Source organism: Prunus dulcis, chromosome 7 (assembly GCF_902201215.1).
Source record: "Prunus dulcis chromosome 7, ALMONDv2, whole genome shotgun sequence".
NCBI classification, from domain to species: domain Eukaryota; kingdom Viridiplantae; phylum Streptophyta; class Magnoliopsida; order Rosales; family Rosaceae; genus Prunus; species Prunus dulcis.
Window position 1 is genome coordinate 18,691,851 of NC_047656.1, and position 23,694 is coordinate 18,715,544.

Consider the following 23,694-nt stretch of genomic DNA (forward strand, 5'->3'; position numbering starts at 1 on the left):
TTTATTTTTTTTATAATCAAGTTGAAGGTAGAAGATGGATTACTTATGAAGAAAATTTATCCCATCTAATTCTCACAAAATGGTAGAATAACAATACCTTATAACTAATCCCCCAAAATGATAATTATTCACCCCTATCTTCATTTCCTCCTTTAATATATCTTAGATTTAGTGACTTTTTCAATTTAATCAAATACTAGTTACTAAATATGGTCTTGATGATGGCACGTTGAACCAAACCGGCCTAAATTCAACCAAACCAGTGACTTATATTTTTATTTTTATATTCTTTTATTTTACACTTGTAGTACTTTCATTAGATAATTACTAGAGAATTGTTTTGCTAGTTGTTGACATGTTCTTTGCCTACAACATGAGAATTGGCGATGGTTTTGTGGTTGACTCTTGCAGGAAAAAAAGGATATATGTACATTAAAACTCACTTTTGAAATTGTCACAAAAATCTTGGTACAAGTCTATATGCAGATGTAGCTTTATATAAACCCTCCTTGCAAAGGAAAAACTTACATTGTTAGCTTTCTTTCTTGTGAGCAATTTGTGTTGTGGTCTTGGAGACTTGGAGTTCTTGCGAACCAGAATGGCAAATGAGAAACAATTGAAATGGGAACGCAAGGGCAAAGCTAGTGAAGAGCTAATAAGCTAGCTGTCACTCTTTTTTAAGGGATTCAAAGTTTAGAGAAATTAGTAACTGGAGCCACAATAACACTAAGCAGATGCGCTTCCTAGAGAAGCAGTCGGGCCCTGTTTCAACTTTCTTACAAAGATTAATAGAAGGAAACACGAGTGCACAAAAGAAAATACCTCAAAAACAATCATGGCCTTTCTATATCCTTTCCTTCCATGCGCTTCCCAAGAAAATATGAACTCTTCCTGCAAGTTACAAGCATTCATCAAATGCCAGTGCCAGCTAAAAATATTCAAATCGCATTAGGATGGCTCTTCACTGGTCAAGTTCATTTGCATAAGGAACTACAAATTTTGCAGCAAACTTCTGTTCAGTATACTTGCAGATTGTGCTCAAGTTAGGTATTTTCCCAAGTAGATTTCTCTTTTCCAGGTTCTCTATAACTTGTAGTCGTGGTTTCAGCCTGTGCTCAACGCTACAAATAAGCAATTCAGGGTGAATAACTAGAAATGAGATATCAACCTTGCCAGAGCTAAGCAGCATTTCTATTGCCTCCTTAATCTTCTTCTCAGACGTAGCAAACACCTGGGGAGCCCTCCTAAACACCACCAAGATATCGTTTTCCGAAAACCCCAAACTCTGGAAGAGCTTCACCTTCAGTTCCCAGGTCTCCAAAGTCATCGAACTCATGATCCGAATAGCGTATAGGAACATCTTGGACTTCCTATCAAAACCCATTTCATCAACCCTTTTAACAAAACCCATAATGCTCTCCTGCTTATGCAGAAAGAATCTCGGAAAAAGAAAAATGTATTTGACAATCTGCGACGAAGTTATACCCAAACTCTTTAAAACCTCAATATTGGGCATCAATGTCTTCTCCAAGTCATATTTGAGATACCAAGCAGATAACTTTAAAACCTTAAGCACATCTGCATTAGAACCCAGAATGTTCTTCAACACTAAAATAGCAGGGCCAAGCCCTTTATCGACACTCCGCCTTAAAATCCAGGGGTCTGAGGATATAAGATCGGCGATGTCGGAGTTTGAAAAGCCAGAGTCTTGCAAAAGTTTGATTTTGGGTTTGATGGCCGTGTCAAGATTGGCACGAAGAATCCCCGGGACCCTTTTAACTACTTCCTCCAGATGGATTTTGGAGAAACCGCTTTCCTTGAGAAATGAAAGCACCGAATCCGATTCTGGGGTACTTCGAAGAAAAGTAATGGCTGATGAGGCTTTTAAAGCGGCTTCTGGGGAAAACTGGTGCTGGTTGATTAGATATTCAGCTACTGCTACTTTGGGCTTTGATTTTGATTTTGACCTTTTGGGATTGGAGGAAGAGTAAAACAAGAGAGATATTGAGTGGTAAAGAGGAGGCCTGTGAAGCTGGACCGAGCTTCTCAGAGAGAATGAGAGTGAGATTAGCCTTTTGTTCATCTGGGTTATCATATTTTTCAGGGTTTTGGTTGGTGAGCTTTTAGCAGTGATTTCTACATGAAAATTGAATACAGAGAAATTGGTTTTGAAATATGAACTTGCCTGTGATTATGAATTGGGGGACTCAATTGCAGAATGAACAACTTCCAGGAAAGAACTGGTCATCCAAGCTCTGTGCTCTGTACCCTCAGGTCTGCTTGCTTTTGGATGTACCATTTTGAAGTTATGAAAGTTGACGCCCAAATCCCGCTCGTTAGGGCTTTTCAACCCCAAGGCCCCCGTTTTTTTTTTTTTTTTTTTGGGTCGTGAACAATTTAAGTTCATTTAAACACCAAAAATGGGAAGCAAACAAACAAAGAAAACAAAAGCCGAAAAGGCCAGGAACAAAAATAAAGCACCACAAACACGAAGAAGATTTGACTAGAACAAGTACAGTCTAGTATAATAATCTTCCACATCACAATTGCTTCATGAGAAAGGAGGTTTTGGAATGAGAAATCAATTGTTTTACTATATTTTGTAAGTCCAGACATGAAAAGTCATGACCATTTTGTACTCATGAACAATTTAGAATTAGAATATCATTAAATGTATTTTTTTAAAATTTGATTTCATATATGGGTATAATTGAAAAATTAAACAAACTTTGTTTTTCATTCCTATACAAACCAAACATGGAAAAAGAAATAAAGTGGTATTTCCTAGTTGAATTACCAAACATGAGAAATGAATTTTATATTTCCCGTCTCTTGGATAAAGACATGAAAAATTATTTCCCATCAAATATTTTCTGCGAACCAAACATGGGCTAAGGATTTATTGTCTTATCAAGCCATGGAAACCATTTGAAAAAAAAAAAAAAAAAAAAACCATGAACTCAAAGTTGTTTGCAAATTGTTAGAGTTCCAGCTCTTGTAGCTCAAACATTAGAATTGGTGGTTTGTCAAAAATCTTAACACATTGCATTGGTGGTACTACATGTGTGAGTTTCAATTTATTTTACATATTTAAGAAAAATTCAATTGAATTGATTTCAATAATTAAAAGTACGAAATCCTGCTAACGGCTCTAGCCTAGTGGAAGAAGGCATTGACTTGCATACTAGAGGTCTCATGTTCAAATCCCCACAACATAGTAGTTGTGTGTGAGAAATCTCCCTCCCATGTAGTTTAGACTACTGCTTATAGTAAAAAAAACGAAATCCTTTCAACTACTTGACAAATTTTATTTTTTTTTCCTAGATGTGTAATTTCCATTTGATAGGTTTGAATAGAAGAAAACGTGTGATTGGGCTCCCAGGGTGGCTTGTGTTGTTTATAATTCCCTAATATGCCATAATCAAATTTATTTTTATATATTTTAAAATTCTCATTATTTATGTGCCATAATATCCAATTGAATTGGGAAAACAGAGAATTGGAAGTCTTACCAAAGATAAGGTTAATGAATTGGTGGGTTTGTAGTAAAATGGGACAAGAGTTGAAGAAAGTTTGTGAGCTCCCATGAATTCCATGAGCTCCATTCCTTCTCAATGATTGAAGTGTTACATTAGTGCAATAACTTTAAGTAAATTTAGGTTTTAGCCACAAAAAAACTTTCATTTTTGGAAAACAAACAGAAAAACACAGCGAATATGCAACAGTTAGGCTTTTTAGTTCCGGTTCATGTACTTTTCTTGACGATATAAATGCCTCGTTTGATTAAATTTCTTTAGCCGCGGAGAAAACCGTCACTAACTGCAGCCATAGAACCCTTTGGCAGCGGATATATTTAACCGTTGCTAAAGATCGGAAAATTATTTAAATCTTTCCTTCCATTTGGAACTCTTGGATTTTGGGAGGCGCAAAAGATAAAAAAGCTCATTTTCAATATCTTTATCGCATCCAACTTTCAGGTATAGATTATGCTGTAACATAAAACCGATGAAGAAAGTGGAGACTCGTATTAATGGATGTAATAGGGCAAATTAATTATGAATTTTTACAATTTGTGTCAGAGCCAAGCAAATTACAATTATAAACATTATAGTTCAAGTTAATCATACAATAAGTTTTTTCTCAACATCATGATACAACTACCCGTACAAGTATGGCCGCTAATAGCACTTGTGTCACTTCATGCCCTTTGTATGTGAATCACCTACAAAACTGAGGTCAGTTTCTACAATATGCAGACTGGATGTGGTGCCCGAACAAACAGCAGAGTCTCACGAACTAGGCTATTCATACACCTTCGAAAGCACAAGCAGACCACTACTCGGGGCCAAATCTTCTCAGCCGCTGAAATTCAAAAACAAGTAACTTCTCATTCGTAGATCTACACGTCGTCATCTTCATCTGGTACATGTAACTTCTCAATGGCAGCCTGTTGGAACATAAAGAGATGATAAGGGATGAGCAGAGCAAAATTCTTTTGCTCCCTAGGAGCAAGATACAACTGAAAGAATAAGAAGTATGCCCAAATTACCTTAATGGTAGCAACATCGGTTGCTGACGGCTTCAAATCCAAGGCAAAACCAAAATGAAGCATTGCTTTCTCATGCATGTTACGTCGCTTATAGATCTTACCCATCAACGCATACACACTGCTTTCACGAGGAGAATATTCTTTAACCTCCTCTAACACTGCTAAAGCTTCATCAAATCTTTCTAAACTCATTAGTATGTTAGCCTTCTGATACATGGGAAGTGGATTCTTCTTATCTGCTATAATAGCCTTGTCCATTATCACTAACGCTTCTTCACTTCTCTGTCATATGATTTAAACACATTCCAGATAATAGTAATTTAAAAAAGGTTAGTAAATAAACAAACTTCCTGAAGTCATAATGTTAAAATGGATATAGGGAATGCGACCTTTAAAGCATGCAATGCTTGGCCAAGGTAAGTCATAATAATAGAAGAACGAGGATTTATTTGGAAAGCCGTCCGGAAGTGATGCTCGGCGAACTCAAACTTCTCTTGGCGATGATATACCATTCCAAGCCCATACCAGGAGTTATAATGCCTTGCATCAACACGAAGTGCACTCTGATAGCTCTTTATTCCATTCTCAAAATCCTCTAGAGCTACATATCTGCAGATAAGGATAATTGAAGACAATATCAGCCATCAAAATCAGAAACCACATCCAGGAGAATTTCAATTTTACGGATTAAATGATTAAAGGAAGAAAATGGCTGTCTCATACTCATGACCACAAAGGGTATGTGCATATGTGAATCTTGAATTAAGTTGAACAGCTCGCTGGAAATTCTTGAGAGCAGTTTCATGGTCTTTCTGCAAGCTATAACAATTTCCCATGGCAACCCTGCAATCCCATTCAATAAGAAAGATGCAAGGAACAATGATCAACATGTTGAAACGAAAACTGAGATTAGAATGCCATGTATTATTTCAAAAACTGTGATATAGCTACCAAGATTGAGGAGCTAAGCGGTCGGTTGCTATCAGTTCCTGAGCCAGGTAACTTAACTTCATGTCTTCCTTCACATGCTGCAAAGAGTAAGATTAATTTTCAGGGAAGCAATTAAACATTAAGCACCTAGAAAACTAACAAACACATGGATAAAGATTAAGAAACCTATTTCTAGAGAAAAGAAAATCAGGGCTTGCAGAACAAAAACAAGGCCATCTGTAGGTATAGAGAAAAAACTACAGAGTGTAACAATGAATGAAGCACCAAGCTTCATTCAGAATGATTGGCCGGAGTAAACCAACCATGTAATAGATACGATAAATCGTCTTAAACACACGACCTCTTTCTAACCATAGTGCGAATATTGTTTTATTTGAAGATAGATAATACATCTCAGCAGAATTAGCAGGAGTAACCCCACAGGCCATGTTATGTATAATGACAGTATCCTCTGGAAATAAGAAAAAAAACTATTTTCAATTTTGCAATACATCATTATGGGGACTCACATAGAGAACTGTGGAATATATATCCATTCCTTCTAAACTGTAAGGTGATGCTTGACGGGCAAGACTGAAGGCCCGATCAGCTTCTGCATATTCTAGCAGTTCACAATAAGCTTTTCCAACCTGCAGTTGAGGAACGCCAAAATAGTCAGTTATATGCAGGTATTAAAATGTGCTGGGAAAAACCATTAAGGGAGCAGTTGCAAGGAATGTGAGTTGGTCTGCATGGAAATATTGAGAACAAAGGTTTAGGTATCTACAAATCATGGAGGAATAAATGAAGCAGAACAAAAGAGAGAACGAATTAAGTCCAAATAAATTCATCACCATTCTTATTTCTGGAGGGTTTTTATTTGTAAATTAGCATAAAAGACCAAACTATCAAAGATGAGATGAACATGTGACGAGAAATTAATCAGGTTCTGAACTGATGTCAATGAGATATTGAAAAAATAGAAAGATTTGTAAGAATGAAGTGAAAACAACCCTTCTTTATAAGGTCTAATGTGAAAATATTATTTTCTAGTAGTGTTCCAAACTAGCTAACTAACTTATATAGACCTCCACCAAACAAATGTATCTCCTGCAATATCCCTAAATTGTGGAAGACTAACGACACAAATGGTTGAATGGAATCTGTACTCAGTATAAGTATTCTCCAGTGCTACATACAAGGTCATCAGAGCAGGAGACAATATAGAAATCCGGCCAAGAAGTTTTTAGACAACTACCTGGGAAAGTACCCAGCCTGTGTTGTAATGCTTGTATGGAAGTTTGAGATAGACATCCAGTGCATCCTGTGCAACACAATCAATATTAGATAATTAAATACAACCTCAATTGAGGAAAAGAATATTACACTCAATAACCAAGTAGTACCTGACATCTGTACAAGCAGGAAAGTCTATAGCCCTCCCCAAGGGTTCTTAAAAGGCTCAATATTTCTGAAGCACCAGTGACAACTCTTGAAACATTCATAATACCCCCACTACCTGACAAGGTTGTTCCTTCTTGTTCAAGATATCTGTTATCACTAGAGGGAGTAAAACCAGAAGCTACTGCTGCAGTATTTGAACGGGAATCATCAAATGTCTCATTGCGCATCCCTAAATAGAACCCAAATTTAAATTTCACACGTATCAGCTGAAAAGTCATTGGACAGAGCAAACATCGAGGAATCAACAGTATCATAGAGCGGAAAATAACGTATTCGTATTAGCCAGGAAACATTACTGAGCTTAGATGAGCAAAGCAACTGAACAAACTTAAATCACTATCATGCAAATTTGTTGGTTCTCTATTAATAGAAAAGAGAAGATGCATCACCTTCATCAATATTTTCATTGGCCCATGGCTGTCCCTTACGATTTGCCAAGGAACGTGCCACAGAGCTCAGCTTGGAACTTCCAAGATATTTAGATGAATTGGTAGTTCCATTTCCGGCCGTCATTGAGGCACTTGCATTAGTGTTAGCCCCTGCTTCAGCAGCAAGTCTATTGCTCCGTCGGTTGCCAGAATCAAAAGACAACCTGCTTGAAATCTGAAAGGGGAAAACAATCTCAACAATTCATTGACCTCAATATGTCCAGGAAAACAAATGAAAATTCCACCAAATGATATACAGAGTTACTCAAGTGCAGAAATTCCAATTGCCATATCCACGATGGAAATATATAACTACAATAATGCAACCAAATCAATGAACCAAAGGCAACAACAACAGCACAACAAATAAATAACCTCAGCGTTAGCCCACATTAAACCTCTAAAACAAGGAAGGCATAGAAGTTAGGAACTACTGAGTAAGTGCTAACAAGCAACGATAAATAGCAAACTGATCCCAAAGGACAAACTTACACAACAGCCCTTATGCAAACTTTGAAGAAGTCAGATTGAGTCAAAGACATTAGATTGAATATCATGATAACATGTGTGTTAAAAGAAATAAAGACCCTCCATGCATAAATTTCCCTCCAAGAAAACCAACAGGCCGCAGAAATCAGCTGTTTCACAACAAATTCCATGTTCAGTTCAGTTCATAAGCATGGTCCACAAATCTGAAGAAAAAAGTGTAAAGGCACATGCAATTTACACAACAATGAACAACCTTACATACACTTAGATAATTAATTTATGTTAGCAACAGTGGCATGAAGAATTATATCAATAGAAAGCAAGTTTATTTAAATTATGGATAAGTGGCCCTGTACCTTCCGCAGTTTTCCTTCATCAACAAACTTTCTTCTAGGGGCTTGAATGGTAGAGTTTACAGTTGATCTCGGAGAGCTATCAGTACCTGTGCTCATATTTGGGCCATTTGGCTGTACCATTCTACACAGAGCTGGTGGAGCAACACCTGACAACTGCAAACAGGGGCAGTAAGAGCAATGGTGACACAAAAAGAAAAGGATTTAGCTGATTTTTGTGTGTATATTTTGATTTTGACAAATACCAGTTTCAATGTTTTATTTCTGGTACAACTAAGTCTTATATAACTGAGTGATTATGCCCTAAACACTCTAGCATTGAATCTTTTAAGTTTGAGACCTTAATTTTAGAGACACAGGTGTTTTATACATAACAGTAGCCAGCGGAATCAGATTTTCAAATTTATAATTCTTCTCTTACAACCCTAAACCCTAAACCATAATTCTTCTCTTACAACCCTAAGTCCTTAAGCCACAACTTTATAAATCCTAAAGCCCATCGCACATCCATTTGTAGGCAATATTTGCACCTATCCTACGTCAGATGGTCTACTTTAGAATAATGACACAAACTTAAGAGTAAATTACCAAATGTTTTCTTTCAAAACAAAACCTAATTGAAGAGGTCTCCACCCATAATTGCAAACCAAAACAGATATCATATTATTCAAAACCAAGAGGAATATTGGGCAACGGAAGTAAGGAAAGAGATACAGCAATAAATGCAGGACTACTAGAACAAAAGTGGAGGAGATAACTTATATATACCTGCATGGGCATTGGTGAAGGAGTGTTATAGAAAGATAGGCTAGAACTGCCATTCATAGGCTGACCAGAAGCTCCTCCCAAAATAACATGAGAATTTCCAGACACATCTCTTATGTTATTTCCTTGCATGTGCTTGAATTGTCTCTGACTAACATCTTCCAAGCTAAAATTCCTACCAGAAACTAAATTACAGTCCTCATTTAAGGTAAGTAAACTTTGTGAAGCTAATCCATGATGTAGATACTGCTTTTGTATGGAAAGAGAAGCAGCTTCACCAAAAACTACAGCTGCTTCTTCAGCGGAACCTGGAACAATGGAAATACAAAGCCTTAACTTAAATATGTATTGAAAGAGAAGCCTTGACTTATTCTCCAACTTGCAAATCAAGAGAAGGCTTCACTTTAGGATAAATATCCAGCTAAAATTTTCCCATTTCAGGGTACATGGTTACATGCATCCAGATTGATATCTTAGCAAAATGATCAGTTGTTAGACAAAGAGGCATAATGATTAAAGCAAAAGTGCTGCTCTAAAAAGAATATGAAGTCATGTGTGTAACATTGTCCAGACCTAGCACGCACAGTTCTTCATATGCAGCCCACATAGAAGGATCTATAGTCAAAGCCTGTTTGAAGTGATGGATGGCACTTTTCCTTCTATCAGTATACCTAGAACAAAACAAATTACAAACAATAATATCATGAGAGGCATGCATCACATACATATAATGTTATAAAAGAACAGAAAATTGACATAATCATACAATCCAGGCATGAAATAACTATAAGATGCAAAAAACAGAGATAATGAAGTAGTTGCAGGATGATAAGCTACAAATTCCATAGAATGGTAATAAACCTAAGTTAATACAACACAGCAAAGTCCTCTATTCTATCCCAAGAGACATGCAACCAGAGAGACGGAGGAAACAACTTAGAAGAGGACACAAATCTGAAGAAATTCACAAGCACCACCTAAAGTTTACCTGACATTACTAGGACGAACTACATTCAAGCCTATCATACCCCAAAAGATATTTCTAGGAGGTACAACAACACTACCATTACTGTTCACCTCTCACAATTGAGTACAGCTTCATAAAATCATAGGATTCTGTCAAAATACATCTTGTACTGGAATGCCCTTTTCCCTGACATCTTACTGAGATGGATCCCAATAAAGTGGTCCTTTAGAAAGTAAGTTTAGCCATCATCACAAGAAAGTCCCTTTCAAGAAACTTATAAAGTAGATATGCTTTTGGCTACATCCGCAGAAGCTCCAGAAGAAAGAAGACAAACCTGTAAATAAGCCCAAGAAGGTAATGACCAGCTGCACCGTTTGGAACCTGCAAAAATAATTAAAAGCAAGTCATCTGCTGTTTCGATCATATGATAATGTCTAAAGGGTATATGAGGTTCATTTCAATTCCTGTAGAAAACAATGAAACCCTGAAGAACATTGTGTTATATGAAGTAAGACTTCAACATGTAATATTGTAAATTTTAATTTAGACATAATGCTCCAAACAATTTGATTCTGATACCTCTGCACTAGGCTCATTAACAGGACATAATGCTGCTTCTGCTTCACTAAGAAGATCCATCTGAAAGCATGATATTGCAAACAAGTAGCGGGATTGAGCGACTTGTGTTCCTTCATAAAAATCAACAGAAAGAAGAGGAGAGGTCCATGTGATGAGAAACACTAACTAAAAACCTTAATTAAAAAGAACAAAAGAAACTACAAAAATAAAAATATACTCAAACAGTATATGAACTATGACATTGCCTACCCTTTAAAATATGATAAGCAGCATAAGCTTGATTGCTTTGCAAGTAACAGCCAGCTAACAATTGTAAATTTGTCTGCAATGGAACAACTTGTCAATGAGTCCATAAACAATTAACAAACTGAAAAAACAGCGCTACCCATTCAACCAGGAAATAAAAACGTCACCAACACAACTTCTTCCAATAGACAGTTCTAAATTTTAGAACGGGTACATTTCCTGTCAACTTTCAAAAGTGGCATAACCAATCTGATTAATTCTATCAAAAAAGTGGCACTGTGGAAAGTAAACCACATTAAGAAACCCCATTTTCAAAATACCCACAGCTTCATGCTTCATTGTAAAAAGAATATTACCAAAAACAATTCGCAGTCCAGAGCTCCAATAATTTAAAGCTAATAGCAAAGCAAATAACTAATTCAACTACATAATTACTTATCCTCAAAGAAAAACATTTTATTCCAGAAAAACAATAATGTGAACCCCGGGTAAATATAAATGTTCGAGAGATTCTAAACCCCTAAAACCCTAGATTTCAAATACAGAACACTGAATTACTCAGGTATAACCGTATAAGTAAAATCTTAACGAAGTCGTTGGTTAAGTAACACGAAGCATCGATCATGATGATAAAAGCGGTAATGTTCCCCAGGGTGGCCGTGAAGCACTAGCAGAAGAGAAAATTCCATTTCGAATTTTCCATCTTCGTTTTTCCTTTCCTGGGATTTCTCGGTAACCAAACAAACAGGCAATAAAAGAAAAAGAGTAAAGAGTAGGTGGAGAAAAGGTACCTCGGATGGGTACTCGGCACAGAGTCTTTCGCAGAGGAAAATGGCGTTTCGGTACATGAAATCGCGAAGACTGTGCTGAACACAGTCTCTGAGTATGGCTTCCATGGCTGCTTTGATTTGGTGAGAGGGAGAGAGAGAGAGAGAGATGGAGAGGGGTTTTGGTTTTGGTTTTGGGTTTCAAAATCAGGACGGCACGTGTGATCTCCCATTTCAAATCACGCGTCAGGTGACATTTATTTATTTATTTATTTATGGTTTAAAATCACGTACCACAAAACAAAATTGGATTTTTATATGACGCATTAACTCCATTGACAAAAATAAAGAAAAATAAGATAAGGCTGCAACGGTTAGGAGCAAGAAGACCAACAAAACAAAACAAAACAAAAAAATTATTTGTTTCATGAATAAGATTAATCGGATACTGTGTTATTCTATTTGTTTGATCGTAATTGAATCACCAATTTGGATTTTAAGTAGTTAACTTATATTAAATTATAATCCACTTTTTTGGATCTTCATTTTGTAAACTTCCTATTTTGATGACTTCTCTATCTTCATCATCTCTAGCATTACGATCTTGAATTCAGGTAGATTAAACAAATTTCTATCTCATCATTTATGATGCCCTAACTGTACTCTACATGATAAAATTATAAATTTGAACAACTAACTCTTTGTTTAATGACTAACTAACCTTTAGTCTAATGGTATTTGTCTCTACTTAATTAGAGGATGTCTCATGTTAGATTTACATAAATGATTATAACGATTCATATTTGTGACTAGCCTTATTGTGAGTGTATGAATCTATTGTGAAAATATATTATAAATATATTATATTTGTCAAAAACTCTTTATTTAGTGATATTTTTATTTTTTAAATCGAATTAGGTTCTTATTTTAAATCTTCCCGTTAATAAAAGAAGATACCGTACGGCACCAAAAAGAGAAAACAAAAGGTTGAATATGTTCAATTGGTCCGGCCCATTTGAACGGCCCAAAAGCTGGGGTGATACCTTAACCCGGGCTTAGAAGAAAAAGAAAATGGGCAGGAAACAAAAGCCAAAAACAAAAACAAACGCAAAACGCTACCTCGTGAACACCTTTCACTTCAATGGACGACCAGACTGGAGCACCGCCACCGGCTCCGAATTCGGAAGGCTACGATGATCCGACAATGGAGGACGATCCTTCCTCGACGGTCCTCGATCTCACCAGCTTCCAACTCCACGATCTGGACTCGATCGAGTTACCACCGAGTCTAACCGAGTTAGACGTGACGGCGAACCGCCTCACCAGCTTGGACACTCGGATTGCAACCCTCTCGAGCCTTAAGAAACTCTCACTCCGCCAAAACCTCATTGAAGACGCCGCCGTTGAGCCGATCTCTCGTTGGGACGCTCTGTCCGGTATCGAGGTACTTCCTTTGTTTTCTTTTTTAATGAAATTAAAAGGTGATTTTCTTGGCGGTTTGTTTGGTTCCCGGGAAAATTAACATTTGATATGGCCTGCAGGAGTTGGTGCTCAGCGATAATAAGCTAACGAAAATACCCGATGTTACCATATTCATCAAGCTTTTGGTTTTCGATGTTTCTTTCAACGAGATTACGTCGTTACATGGATTGTCCAAGGTCTCCAGCAAGCTCAAGAAGCTCTATGTTTCCAAAAATGAAGTTGCCAAGATTGAAGAGATTGACCACCTCCATGAGCTTCTAATTCTTGAGCTTGGTTCCAACAGATTACGGGTTAGTCTTCTTAACAGCAAAGTTTCAAGGAGCATTTGAAATTATGTACATGGCTGTATTGATAGTGTAGCAACTGGCATCCACCTTGTTATGATTGTATGCCGAAATGCCAAATCAGGTGATGGAGAATTTGCAGAACATGACACATTTACAAGAGCTGTGGCTTGGGCGGAATCGAATTAAGGTAGTGAATTTGTGTGGGCTGAAATGCATCAAGAAGATTAGCTTACAAAGCAATCGCTTAACTTCTATGACTGGATTCGAGGTACGGGGTGGCCGGTCCACTGTTGTTTCTTTGAGACAAACTCTCTAATGGATTGGTTGTATAAATATTGAAACTCACTTCCCGCCTCTTTTCCAGGAGTGTGTTGCTCTAGAGGAATTGTACTTGAGCCATAATGGTATTTCAAAAATGGAAGGCCTCTCAACCTTAGTCAACCTACATATCTTGGATGTATCAAACAATAAGCTAACGTCAGTGAATGGCATTGAAAACCTAACAATGTATGTGTTTTACCTCGTAGTAACTGTTCGTTTGATGTTGTTTTGTCTTTCATATTTGATTCTACCTTATAATGGGATTCTCGTGTATAGGTTAGAAGACCTGTGGCTTAATGACAACAGCATAGACTCAGTTGAAGGCATTGCTGAGGTTGTTGCTGGTTCAAAAGAGAAGCTCACTACCATTTATCTCGAGAATAATCCATGTGTATGGTTATCTGCAACCTGAAGGACCTAAAATATTTAAAGTTCTGGTATTTTATTCTTTCAGCACGCTTTGCTGCAGTTTAAGGAAGTTAAAATTAGTGTGTTCAGAAATGTGCAAGGTGGTATGTTAGAGTTCATGCAACTCTACTGCTTTGCTCACATAAGTATGGTGGTGAAATGTAGTAGCAATATTCTGATTGTTTGTTGAAAGTCCAATGTCTGGTAAAGAAAAGGAAAAATAGTGGCAATGAGATTCCGTAAGCATGAATTATCTGACATATACATGCTTATATCTTCTAGGGTTTCATGTCCAGTAGTACGATGAAGGCAGGACGATGGTACTCTGTTTCTATGAACTGGTATATGGTCAAAGAATATTGAAAGCAGATTTTTAGGTGGCAAAGAAGATTGGCAAATACTCTTTTACATATAAATATATGATTGATTAGCCGTGCATCTTCCTTTTTGTTTTGTGTTGATAATTTTTTCTTAATTATGTTGGCAGATGTATTTCATATGCTTTTAAGATTTTCTATATATTGATTCTTGCATCTCCTATTCCAGGCGAAATCTCCAAACTATGCTGCTGCCTTGAGACAAATCTTCCCAAATATACAGCAAATTGATTGTCATATATTTGCTTAAAGGTTTCCATGGCTTCAGCTCTGTCAACATAATTTTCATGTGAGCACTGGAAATCCATAACTGCAATGTAGGTATTCTTTCTCAACTTTTTTTTTTAATTCCCAGTGATTATAGTAGTGAGTGTCTTCTCAAAATGACTTATTTTTCGAGTTCTAATTCATGGATGTTGTTTGCAGGCAACCCTGTGGTTTGGGATACCAATTCATTCAGGATACTAATTAGGGACGCCCTATCTCAAAGGGGCAGGTGCTACGAAATAATGATCAATTGCAAAATCATGGATGGCTCAAGAACTCACTTGATGATTTTAAAACAAATTTGTGTTGTATTTTGAAGTTCTCTGTTATTTAGATCACCCGGTTTTCCTTTTCCTCTTTCTTGCTAATTTTATGTGGCAGGTAACGTTTGAACTTTTTAATCCATTCATATATGACATGTTGATTGTGTCAGTTTTGGATGTTGAGAAGATGCGTCAATAGCTTTACTGCCTTACGACAGCTTCCTTTGCACAGGAACATCATTCCCAGCCAGTGAATGTAAGTATAAGTTTTGTCAGATTTTCGACGAATGGTTGAGCTTTGTATGGGTGAGAAACTGCAATAAGGAAAAAAAGGTAAGAAGCAGGGATAATAAATAAAAATTAAACAGATGCAATTCTAAAAATTTAACATCTAACAAAAAGAAGTATGAATCATTCACGATTAGCCAGGCAAATACCATCGGTCGGATAACTCAAAAATAAATAAAGAAAAGAGGATCAAGAGCTTAGCTGATCGGAACAGCTTAGCGACCCCTTTCGAATCCAATACGGGTTCTGCTGGAGTCCCCTTGGTAGCCATCTCGCATGGAAGACCCTGCACTTGCTCTCATTGTCCTTCCTGTTCCAACCTTTTCCGTGGCTTTCGTGCTCTGTTTCACCTCTGTCAAGAATCGGTCCAGACCAAATGGATCGGCTTCTTCAGCAGCATCTTTCTCAAACTCGACCGGTCGCCCTCTTGGACCTGCCCTCTCAGCAGCTCCTCCAAATCCCTTGTCAGGTTTGAAGCGATCAGTTTTCTTAATCTTATCCAACTGCTCGTCCGCACCTCCGTACATTTCATTATCAACATCCTTCTTAGGCCTGTACAAGGTTGAGAGCGTAGGCGGAGCAGTGGACAAGCCCTTGTCATAAACGTTGTACTGGTCATCAGTGGCAAACCCAGATTCCATTCCTTTCTCCTGGTTGAACAGCCTCTGGTCATACATAACCTCTCCTCCTCTGCTTGCACCATCAGAAGCCATGCCGAGGGCAACTTTCTCACTGATATCCCGATCTCGATCTCTTGTAATTTTACTTTTCTTCCCCATTGGTGCATCTTTGGGCTCCAACCTTCTCTCCCTTTCCCTTTCTCTTCGTCGCTCCTCACGGATCTTCTCCCGCTTCTGTTGTGCGGAAGCGTCAACCAACTGCGAGTGAAAAATAAATAACAACAGGCAGGAGAAAAATTGAACAAAATAATCAACAAGAACAACACCAAGATTTATACTGGTTCGGCAATTGCCTACATCCAGTTTGGAGACGATGGAGTATTCCACTATAATCAATGGAGATATACAATAGTGTTTACCACTCAATTTCCCAAAGACCCAAATACACCCAACCTCACACACTCACAAAGGAAGAGAAAACAATGATACAAAGCAAAGAACAACTAGAGAGAATTTGTTTCACTCTTTGGCAAAATGCCTTTCTTGCTATTTTTCTCTTCTACTCAACACTTGGTTGGATGCTTCAAATGAAACCATTTGCTTCCAATTTATAGCCAAAGGAAGTGGCTTCTCAAAGAAGCCAAAGGGAAAAGTGGCTTCTCAAAGAAGCCAAAGGTTAGGGCTTCTCTCAGGAAGTGGCTTCTCAAAGAAGCCAAAGGTTAGCCAAGTCAACAATAGCCTACCACCATTTGTGAAAGCCAATTAATGCATTCACATTGCAACTTGTCAATATCCATCACTTTTGACTATTGGTTTGAGGCAATAATCAACAATCTCCACCTTGGCTCAAACCCTCGAAGTAGAACTCCCAATAGTCGTCTCCCAATCCCCTATGGGGCAATCAACAAATTTTACAAATGCCAATTAAGTCTAAGCAGTGCTTAAACTTGAGCAACGAAATTGGCTTTGTCAACATATCCGCAGGATTGTCAGCAGTCCCAATCTTCTGAAGAAGAATATCTCCCTCTTCAATAATCTCACGAACAAAATGGAACCTTACGTCAATGTGTTTTGTACGTGCATGATGAACTTGATTCTTTGCTAAATAAATAGCACTCTGACTGTCACAATGAACATCCACATGGTCTTGTTGGACCCCCAAGTCACCAAGCAACCCTTGAAGCCAGATGGCTTCCTTTATAGCTTCTGTTACTGCCATGTATTCTGCCTCAGTAGTCGACAAAGCAACTGTAGATTGCAGAATCGACCTCCAACTCACTGGACCTCCAGCAATAGTGAATACAAAACCTGTAGTGGACCTACGCTTGTCCAAATCACCTGCGTAATCAGAATCCACATATCCAACAACACATTGACCAGTAACTTTATCATGCTGAAACAATAAACCAACATCCACAGTACCCAGAATATACCGTAGAATCCATTTCACAGCTTGCCAATGCCCTTTTCCTGGATTATGCATATATCTACTGACAATACTAACAGCTTGTGAAATATCAGGCCTCGTACACACCATAGCATACATCAAACTACCAACAGCACTTGCATATGGAATTTGAGCCATGTAATGACTCTCTTCACCAGTTTTAGGAGACATAGAAGCACTAAGTTTGAAATGAGGGGCAAGAGGTGTACTAACCGGTTTTGAATTTTCATTCATCCCGAAACGCTGTAGTACCTTCTTCAAATACTGCTTTTGACACAGACTAATCTTGCCCTTCGCTCTATCTCTTTCAATTTCCATACCCAGTATCTTCCGAGCTTCTCCTAAGTCCTTCATCTCAAATTCATTACTCAGTTGAGTCTTCAACCTTTCAATCTCCACTTTGCTTTTACATGCTATAAGCATATCATCAACATATAAAAGCAGATAGATGAAGGTTCCATCTTGTAGTTTGCGAAAGTATACACAATGGTCATAATGACTTCTTGTGTACTTCTGCCCGATCATAAACCGATCAAATCGCTTATACCATTGTCTTGGAGACTGCTTCAAGCCGTACAATGATTTTTGCAATTTGCAAACCCAATTTTCTTTTCCAGCAACCTTAAAACCTTCTGGCTGAGACATATAAATTTCTTCCTCCAAATCACCATGTAAGAATGCAGTCTTGACATCAAGTTGAGCCAACTCAAGGTCAAACTGTGCAACCAAAGCCAACAAAATACGAATAGAGGAATGTTTTACTACAGGAGAAAATACCTCATTGTAGTCAATGCCTTCCTTCTGAGCATATCCTTTAGCTACTAATCTGGCTTTGAATCTCACATTGTCCTTTCCCAAAGATTCCATCTTCTTGGCATAAACCCATTTGCAACCAATTGCTTTCTTCCCCTTTGGTAACTGAACCAGCTCCCAAGTCTCATTTTTATGAAGAGACTTCATCTCCTCATCCATAGATTTCTTCCACTCCACGCTCTCTGAACTTCTGACAGCTTCTTTGTAGGCGGATGGAATATCATCTTCAATAACGGGAAGTGCATATGCCACAATATCAGTAAATCGAACAGGCTTTCGAATCTCCCTTCTCGATCTTCTGATTGCAATAGAATCTTGTTGCTGTGGAGGCTCTTGGGTAGGTGCCTCCTCTTCATCATCCTCGTCCTCTTCATCAGAATCAACTGTAGGACTAGTGTCTGTAGTATCAGACCTTACTGGAACAACTGGAGTTTTCAGTAACTCCACCTGCTTTGAACTACTCATGGTCTTAGTTGCTTCAATTTCACCTTCATGCTTGTTCTGATTTACCATAGCAGCCTCATCAAAAGTCACATCTCTGCTTACAACAATTTTCTTCTCATCTGGACACCAAAGTCGGTATCCCTTCACGCCAGTGCTAAATCCCATAAATAGAGCCTTCTTTGCTCTTGGATCTAACTTGCTTTCCCTGACATGATAGTAAGCAGGACAACCAAATATGTGTAAATACTTGTAATCAGTACAAGGTTTACCAGACCATACCTCCATGGGCGTTTTGCCCTCATTCGCAGCAGCAGGCAACCGATTAATGAGATGGCTTGCATAAGTAATCGCCTCAGCCCAAAACGCCTTGCCTAAACCAGCATTAGACAACATACACCGAACTTTCTCAAGCAAAGTACGGTTCATGCGCTCCGCCACCCCATTCTGTTGCGGTGTCTCCCTAACCGTGAAGTGCCTCACAATACCCTCATCTTGACAAACTTTCAAGAAAGGATCAGACTTATATTCACCACCATTGTCTGATCTGAGAGTCTTGATCTTCCGACCGCTTTGCATTTCAATCATCTTTTTCCACTTCAGGAATATCTTCAAGACTTCATCTTTACGCTTCATGGTGTACACCCATATTCTTCTAGAGAAGTCATCAACAAAGGAGACAAAATAATGGCTACCTCCCCAAGATGCATTCTTGGAAGGTCCCCAAACATCAGTGTGAACATAATCTAGAATGCCTTTAGTGTGGTGAATAGCAGTGCCAAATTTCACTCTAGTTTGCTTACCCAGCACACAGTGTTCACAGAATTCCAATTTGCATGCCTTTGCACCTTTCAATAAGCCTTGCTTCACCAATCCTTGCAACGCTTTTTCACCAGCATGCCCAAGACGCATATGCCATAACCTTGTGGTGTCTGTGCTATCTGCGTCAGCAGCTTCGGTGACAGCTGCTCCACCAATAACTGTACTACCCTGCAAGAAATACAAGTTATTTCGTCTTGTACCTTTCATCACCACCAGTGCCCCATGCACAGCTTTAAGAACTCCACCCTCCATGGTGATCTTGAGACCCTTGGATTCCAAAGCGCCCAATGAGATGAGATTCTTCTTCATATCCGGAACATACCGAACATCACTCAATTCTCTGACTGTTCCATCATGCATCTTTAAACAGATTTTGCCTATCCCTTGTGTTTTGCAGGCATTATTGTTGCCCATCAAAACAACTCCACCATCCAGCTCCTCGAAGCTAGAAAACCATTCCCGAATAGGACACATATGATAGGTGCAACCTGAATCCAAAATCCACTCAGTTGAGTGACCATCAGCAGATGAACTAGCCAAAGCAAACTCGAAATCTTCATCTCCAGATTTTGCAACATTTGCTTCAGAACCCACTTTCTCCTTCTCCTTGTTCTTCAATTTGGGGCAGTCTTTCTTCCAATGACCCTTTTGGCGACAAAAGGCACATTCATCTTTAGCAGGAAATTTCCCTCGTGACTTTGAACGAGATTTTCCCCGCTTCCCAGATTTTCTTTCCTCTGTTCGACCCCTTGCAACGAGTGCCTCGGTTTGTGAATTTTGAGTCTTCTGTTCCTTTTTACGACACTCATGATTCACCAATGCCGCAGACACCTCATCCAGTTTCACCTCGGATTTTCCATACAACAAAGTAGTTGTCAAATGATCATAATCATCAGGCAATGAATTTAACAAACATAGTGCCTTATCCTCGTCGGGAATTATCACATCAAGGTTTGCTAAATCAGCAAGTATTTTATTATAATCATTGAGGTGTTCATGCATAGAAATACCTGAACGATATTGAAATCGGAAGAGTCGTTTCTTCAAGAAGAGCCGATTTTCTGCGCTCTTGGTCATATACTTCTCCTCCAATTTCATCCATAACTTCTTAGCAGAAGTTTCCTTCATATACGGGTATTTCAACTCCTTATCAAGGAACGATCGAATAGTGGCACAAGCATGGAGATTAATTCGAGTCCACTGCTTGTCATCAATATCTTCTGGTTTATCCTCCAGAACCATATCCAACTCTTGTTGATACAACACATCCATAACTTCACATTGCCACATACCAAAATTATTGGAGCCATTAAATTTATCAACCTCTAACCTTGTACTGGCAATTGGATGTCTATTGGATGTAGGTGCCGACGAAGACGATGCCGACTCCTTCTCCTTCAAAATTTCGTCTTTTTCTCCAGCCATCAAATCTGCCCGGCACTATTCACTGCTACTGTAGCACAGCACTATTCACGGAGCACTGTAGCACCGACACTATTCACGTGCACTATTCACCCGTCACTGTAGCACCGACAGATTTTTCACTCCCACGAAACCCCAGTCGAAAAACTGGAGCTCTGATACCACTTGTTGTGCGGAAGCGTCAACCAACTGCGAGTGAAAAATAAATAACAACAGGCAGGAGAAAAAATTGAACAAAATAATCAACAAGAACAACACCAAGATTTATACTGGTTCGGCAATTGCCTACATCCAGTTTGGAGACGATGGAGTATTCCACTATAATCAATGGAGATATACAATAGTGTTTACCACTCAATTTCCCAAAGACCCAAATACACCCAACCTCACACACTCACAAAGGAAGAGAAAACAATGATACAAAGCAAAGAACAACTAGAGAGAATTTGTTTCACTCTTTGGCAAAATGCCTTTCTTGCTATTTTTTCTCTTCTACTCAACACTTGGTTGGATGCTTCAAATGAAACCATTTGCTTCCAATTTATAGCCAAAGGAAGTGGCTTCTCAAAGAAGCCAAAGGAAGTGGCTTCTCAAAGAAGCCAAAGGAAGTGGAAGCCAAAGGTTAGCTTCTCAAAGAAGCCAAAGGAAGTGGCTTCTCAAAGAAGCCAAAGGTTAGCCAAGTCAACAATAGCCTACCACCATTTGTGAAAGCCAATTAATGCATTCACATTGCAACTTGTCAATATTCATCACTTTTGACTATTGGTTTGAGGCAATAATCAACAGCTTCAACCTCCCTTCTCTTTCCTCTCTCGTCTCCTTCGGATAATCAGTCTCTTTTTCGCTTGTTGGACGCTCATAATCCCCTCTCGCATCATTGTCCATTGCTGTTCTGTTGTGGAAGGCATTGATGGAGGGGCTGTGGCACCCCTTCTCTCGGAACGAGCCCTCTGTGCTAATATCCTCAAGTCCTGCTCTTTCTTTTCCTTCTCCTTCGTCAACAATTCATCCTGAACATTTTTTCTCATAGCAATTCCCTCTCTAGCCTTCTGCTCTGCCACATACAAAGCCTCATGAAGCTTTGCCAAATTATCAAGAAACAGACCACCAAGATCTTGAAGGATTTTCCCCTCGGCTGCAAGACGTTTGTCCAATGGGATCGTATACCCTTTCTGGTTCTTCCAATTTGAAATACAAGGTGGAATCTTCCAATCCTTCAGGTCTTTCACAGTCACCGGCCGTGGCGGGGAATGCATGACCGGCACAGGCGGGGACCCAGAAGGCCTCGGAACACGCTTATGCTTGAACTTAGGAGGCTTAAGTGGGTCCACAGGCATCTCCGCCATCCTGATAATCCTCGCCTTGGCACCAGAATTAAACGCCGCTGCCTTCTGCGATGGCATGTACTTGATAATTTTCGAGCCAATCGACTGCTTGGCTATATTTTTCGGCTGTGCAGTGCTCAATCTTACATTCACAATCTTCTCAAGCGCAGCTTTTGTTTCTGCTGTTGTTTCTTCAATCTCCTTCTGCAACTTCTCCTCTTTCTCATTCGCATAATCCATCTCCTCATCCTCATTCTTCAAAATTTTCGGACATTCCCCCTGGCATTAACTGTAACCGGAAGTATGTTCGTACCGGGTTTGGACAACTTGTCCCTGCCCATGCCAAGAGGGTACTGAGCTATATGAATCTCAGGGAAAGCACCCCCCTCCCCAAACTCCCCCTCCCCAAACTCCTCCACCTTCCTAGGAACAAAGCCTTGACGCTTCAAGTAAGGAGGTACAGGCTTTGGCTTGACGACAGCAGCAGATCTTTGTGCCTCAGCAGAACCGAAGCGCTGCTTGAACCACGGATCATTCGAGTGGTCGTAAGAAGCCGTTGTGGTTGCTGCCGGAGGCGGAAGAAGCCCTTTCAAAGCCGTCATGGTTGATGAGTTTCAACCCCAAACTATTCAAATTAAACAGAGTGCAAAAGAACAAATAAAGCAAAACTTTCGAATATTGAAGAAAAATTAAGCAGAGCGATCGAAGGGGAAAATGGGCACATAGCTTTGGCTTGGCTTACGTTTATATTGAAGGATGGAGTTTTCCTCCTTATATTGGGACAAGGAATCCCTATTCAAAACAGAGGAACCAAAAAAAGAGTTACCGCCAAATTCTATGGGGCATCTGTCATTCCCAAACCAAAAAGGCCAAAAATACCATGGGCCATCTGTTAGTTAAGCCTAGAGAATGGTATCAAGGCCCAGGGCGAGCCTACCGAAAAGTAAATTAGCTCGCAACGTAATATTTTTTTAGTAAATTTACATTTTAGCCGTAAAAAAAAATTTATTTTTAAAAAAAGCCAAAAAAATTTCAAAAAAAAACAGAAGAACCTCACAACTTTTAAACAAAAGACATGCAAATATAAATAATTCCTTAGGAAATTCAAAAATAAATAAGGGCAATTTTGTCCATTTTGGCTTTTTAAAAAAATTTTCTCTCTCCTTTGGCCTTTTTCAAAGTCTCCCCATTTTTTTTTACTTACAAGTTATCCTTTTAGAAAGTGACTTAAAATCTTACAATCTTAAAAAACAAAGTACTTATAAACTTTTTGAGAAATTTAAGCTCAAATTTAAAAATTAGAGAAATTAGGGAGCGAAAGAGACGGTCTCTATCGCTTATTATGGTTTCATGCATGCGGAAGGAAGAAATGGAAGTAAATATAGAGGCCAACGAGGTCTCCGACCACCATGGTGGCTTGCCTACCTTCACTTCCTTTTCCAATTTTTTCATTTTTTTACATTCTAAAAATTAGAACATGAAACTTAAAGGTTAAGTTTGCATTCTTTTCAAAAGTAAATTTTATAGGTATAGTGTAGCAAGAAAATTTCATAATACTTAAAAACAAAGTATAG

The 23,694-nt window shown here is 38.7% G+C and overlaps 3 protein-coding genes across 4 annotated transcripts; 1 reads left to right on the forward strand and 2 right to left on the reverse strand.

Moving 5' to 3' along the window:
• Positions 1-428: 428 nt before the first annotated feature.
• On the reverse strand, positions 429-2,377 carry LOC117634541. The gene has a single exon (XM_034368691.1). It carries the CDS (start codon positions 2,093-2,095, stop codon positions 962-964), a length of 1,134 nt encoding a protein of 377 aa, XP_034224582.1. The 5' UTR covers positions 2,096-2,377; the 3' UTR covers positions 429-961.
• A 1,629-nt stretch (positions 2,378-4,006) lies between these two features.
• LOC117635873 (cell division cycle protein 27 homolog B) lies at positions 4,007-11,723 on the reverse strand. Its single transcript, XM_034370252.1, has 16 exons — positions 11,562-11,723; positions 10,774-10,846; positions 10,525-10,634; positions 10,280-10,326; positions 9,552-9,649; positions 8,982-9,286; positions 8,217-8,369; positions 7,333-7,546; positions 6,886-7,112; positions 6,738-6,803; positions 6,010-6,129; positions 5,501-5,577; positions 5,273-5,392; positions 4,939-5,158; positions 4,550-4,831; positions 4,007-4,447 (listed from the first exon to the last, which is right to left on the reverse strand). Exons 1-16 carry the CDS (start codon positions 11,664-11,666, stop codon positions 4,400-4,402), a joined length of 2,265 nt encoding a protein of 754 aa, XP_034226143.1. The 5' UTR covers positions 11,667-11,723; the 3' UTR covers positions 4,007-4,399.
• An 868-nt stretch (positions 11,724-12,591) lies between these two features.
• LOC117634306 (protein phosphatase 1 regulatory inhibitor subunit PPP1R7 homolog) lies at positions 12,592-15,115 on the forward strand. Of its 2 annotated transcripts, none has more exons than XM_034368353.1 (7): positions 12,592-12,981; positions 13,079-13,309; positions 13,428-13,574; positions 13,671-13,813; positions 13,904-14,018; positions 14,582-14,733; positions 14,839-15,115. In XM_034368353.1, the coding sequence occupies exons 1-6, from the start codon at positions 12,679-12,681 to the stop codon at positions 14,660-14,662; spliced, it is 1,020 nt and encodes a 339-aa protein (XP_034224244.1). In that variant the 5' UTR covers positions 12,592-12,678; the 3' UTR covers positions 14,663-14,733; positions 14,839-15,115. The 2 variants fall into 2 exon arrangements, with proteins under 2 accessions (XP_034224244.1, XP_034224245.1); XM_034368354.1 differs by having other exon boundaries at positions 12,611-12,981; positions 14,582-14,729.
• Positions 15,116-23,694: the final 8,579 nt, after the last annotated feature.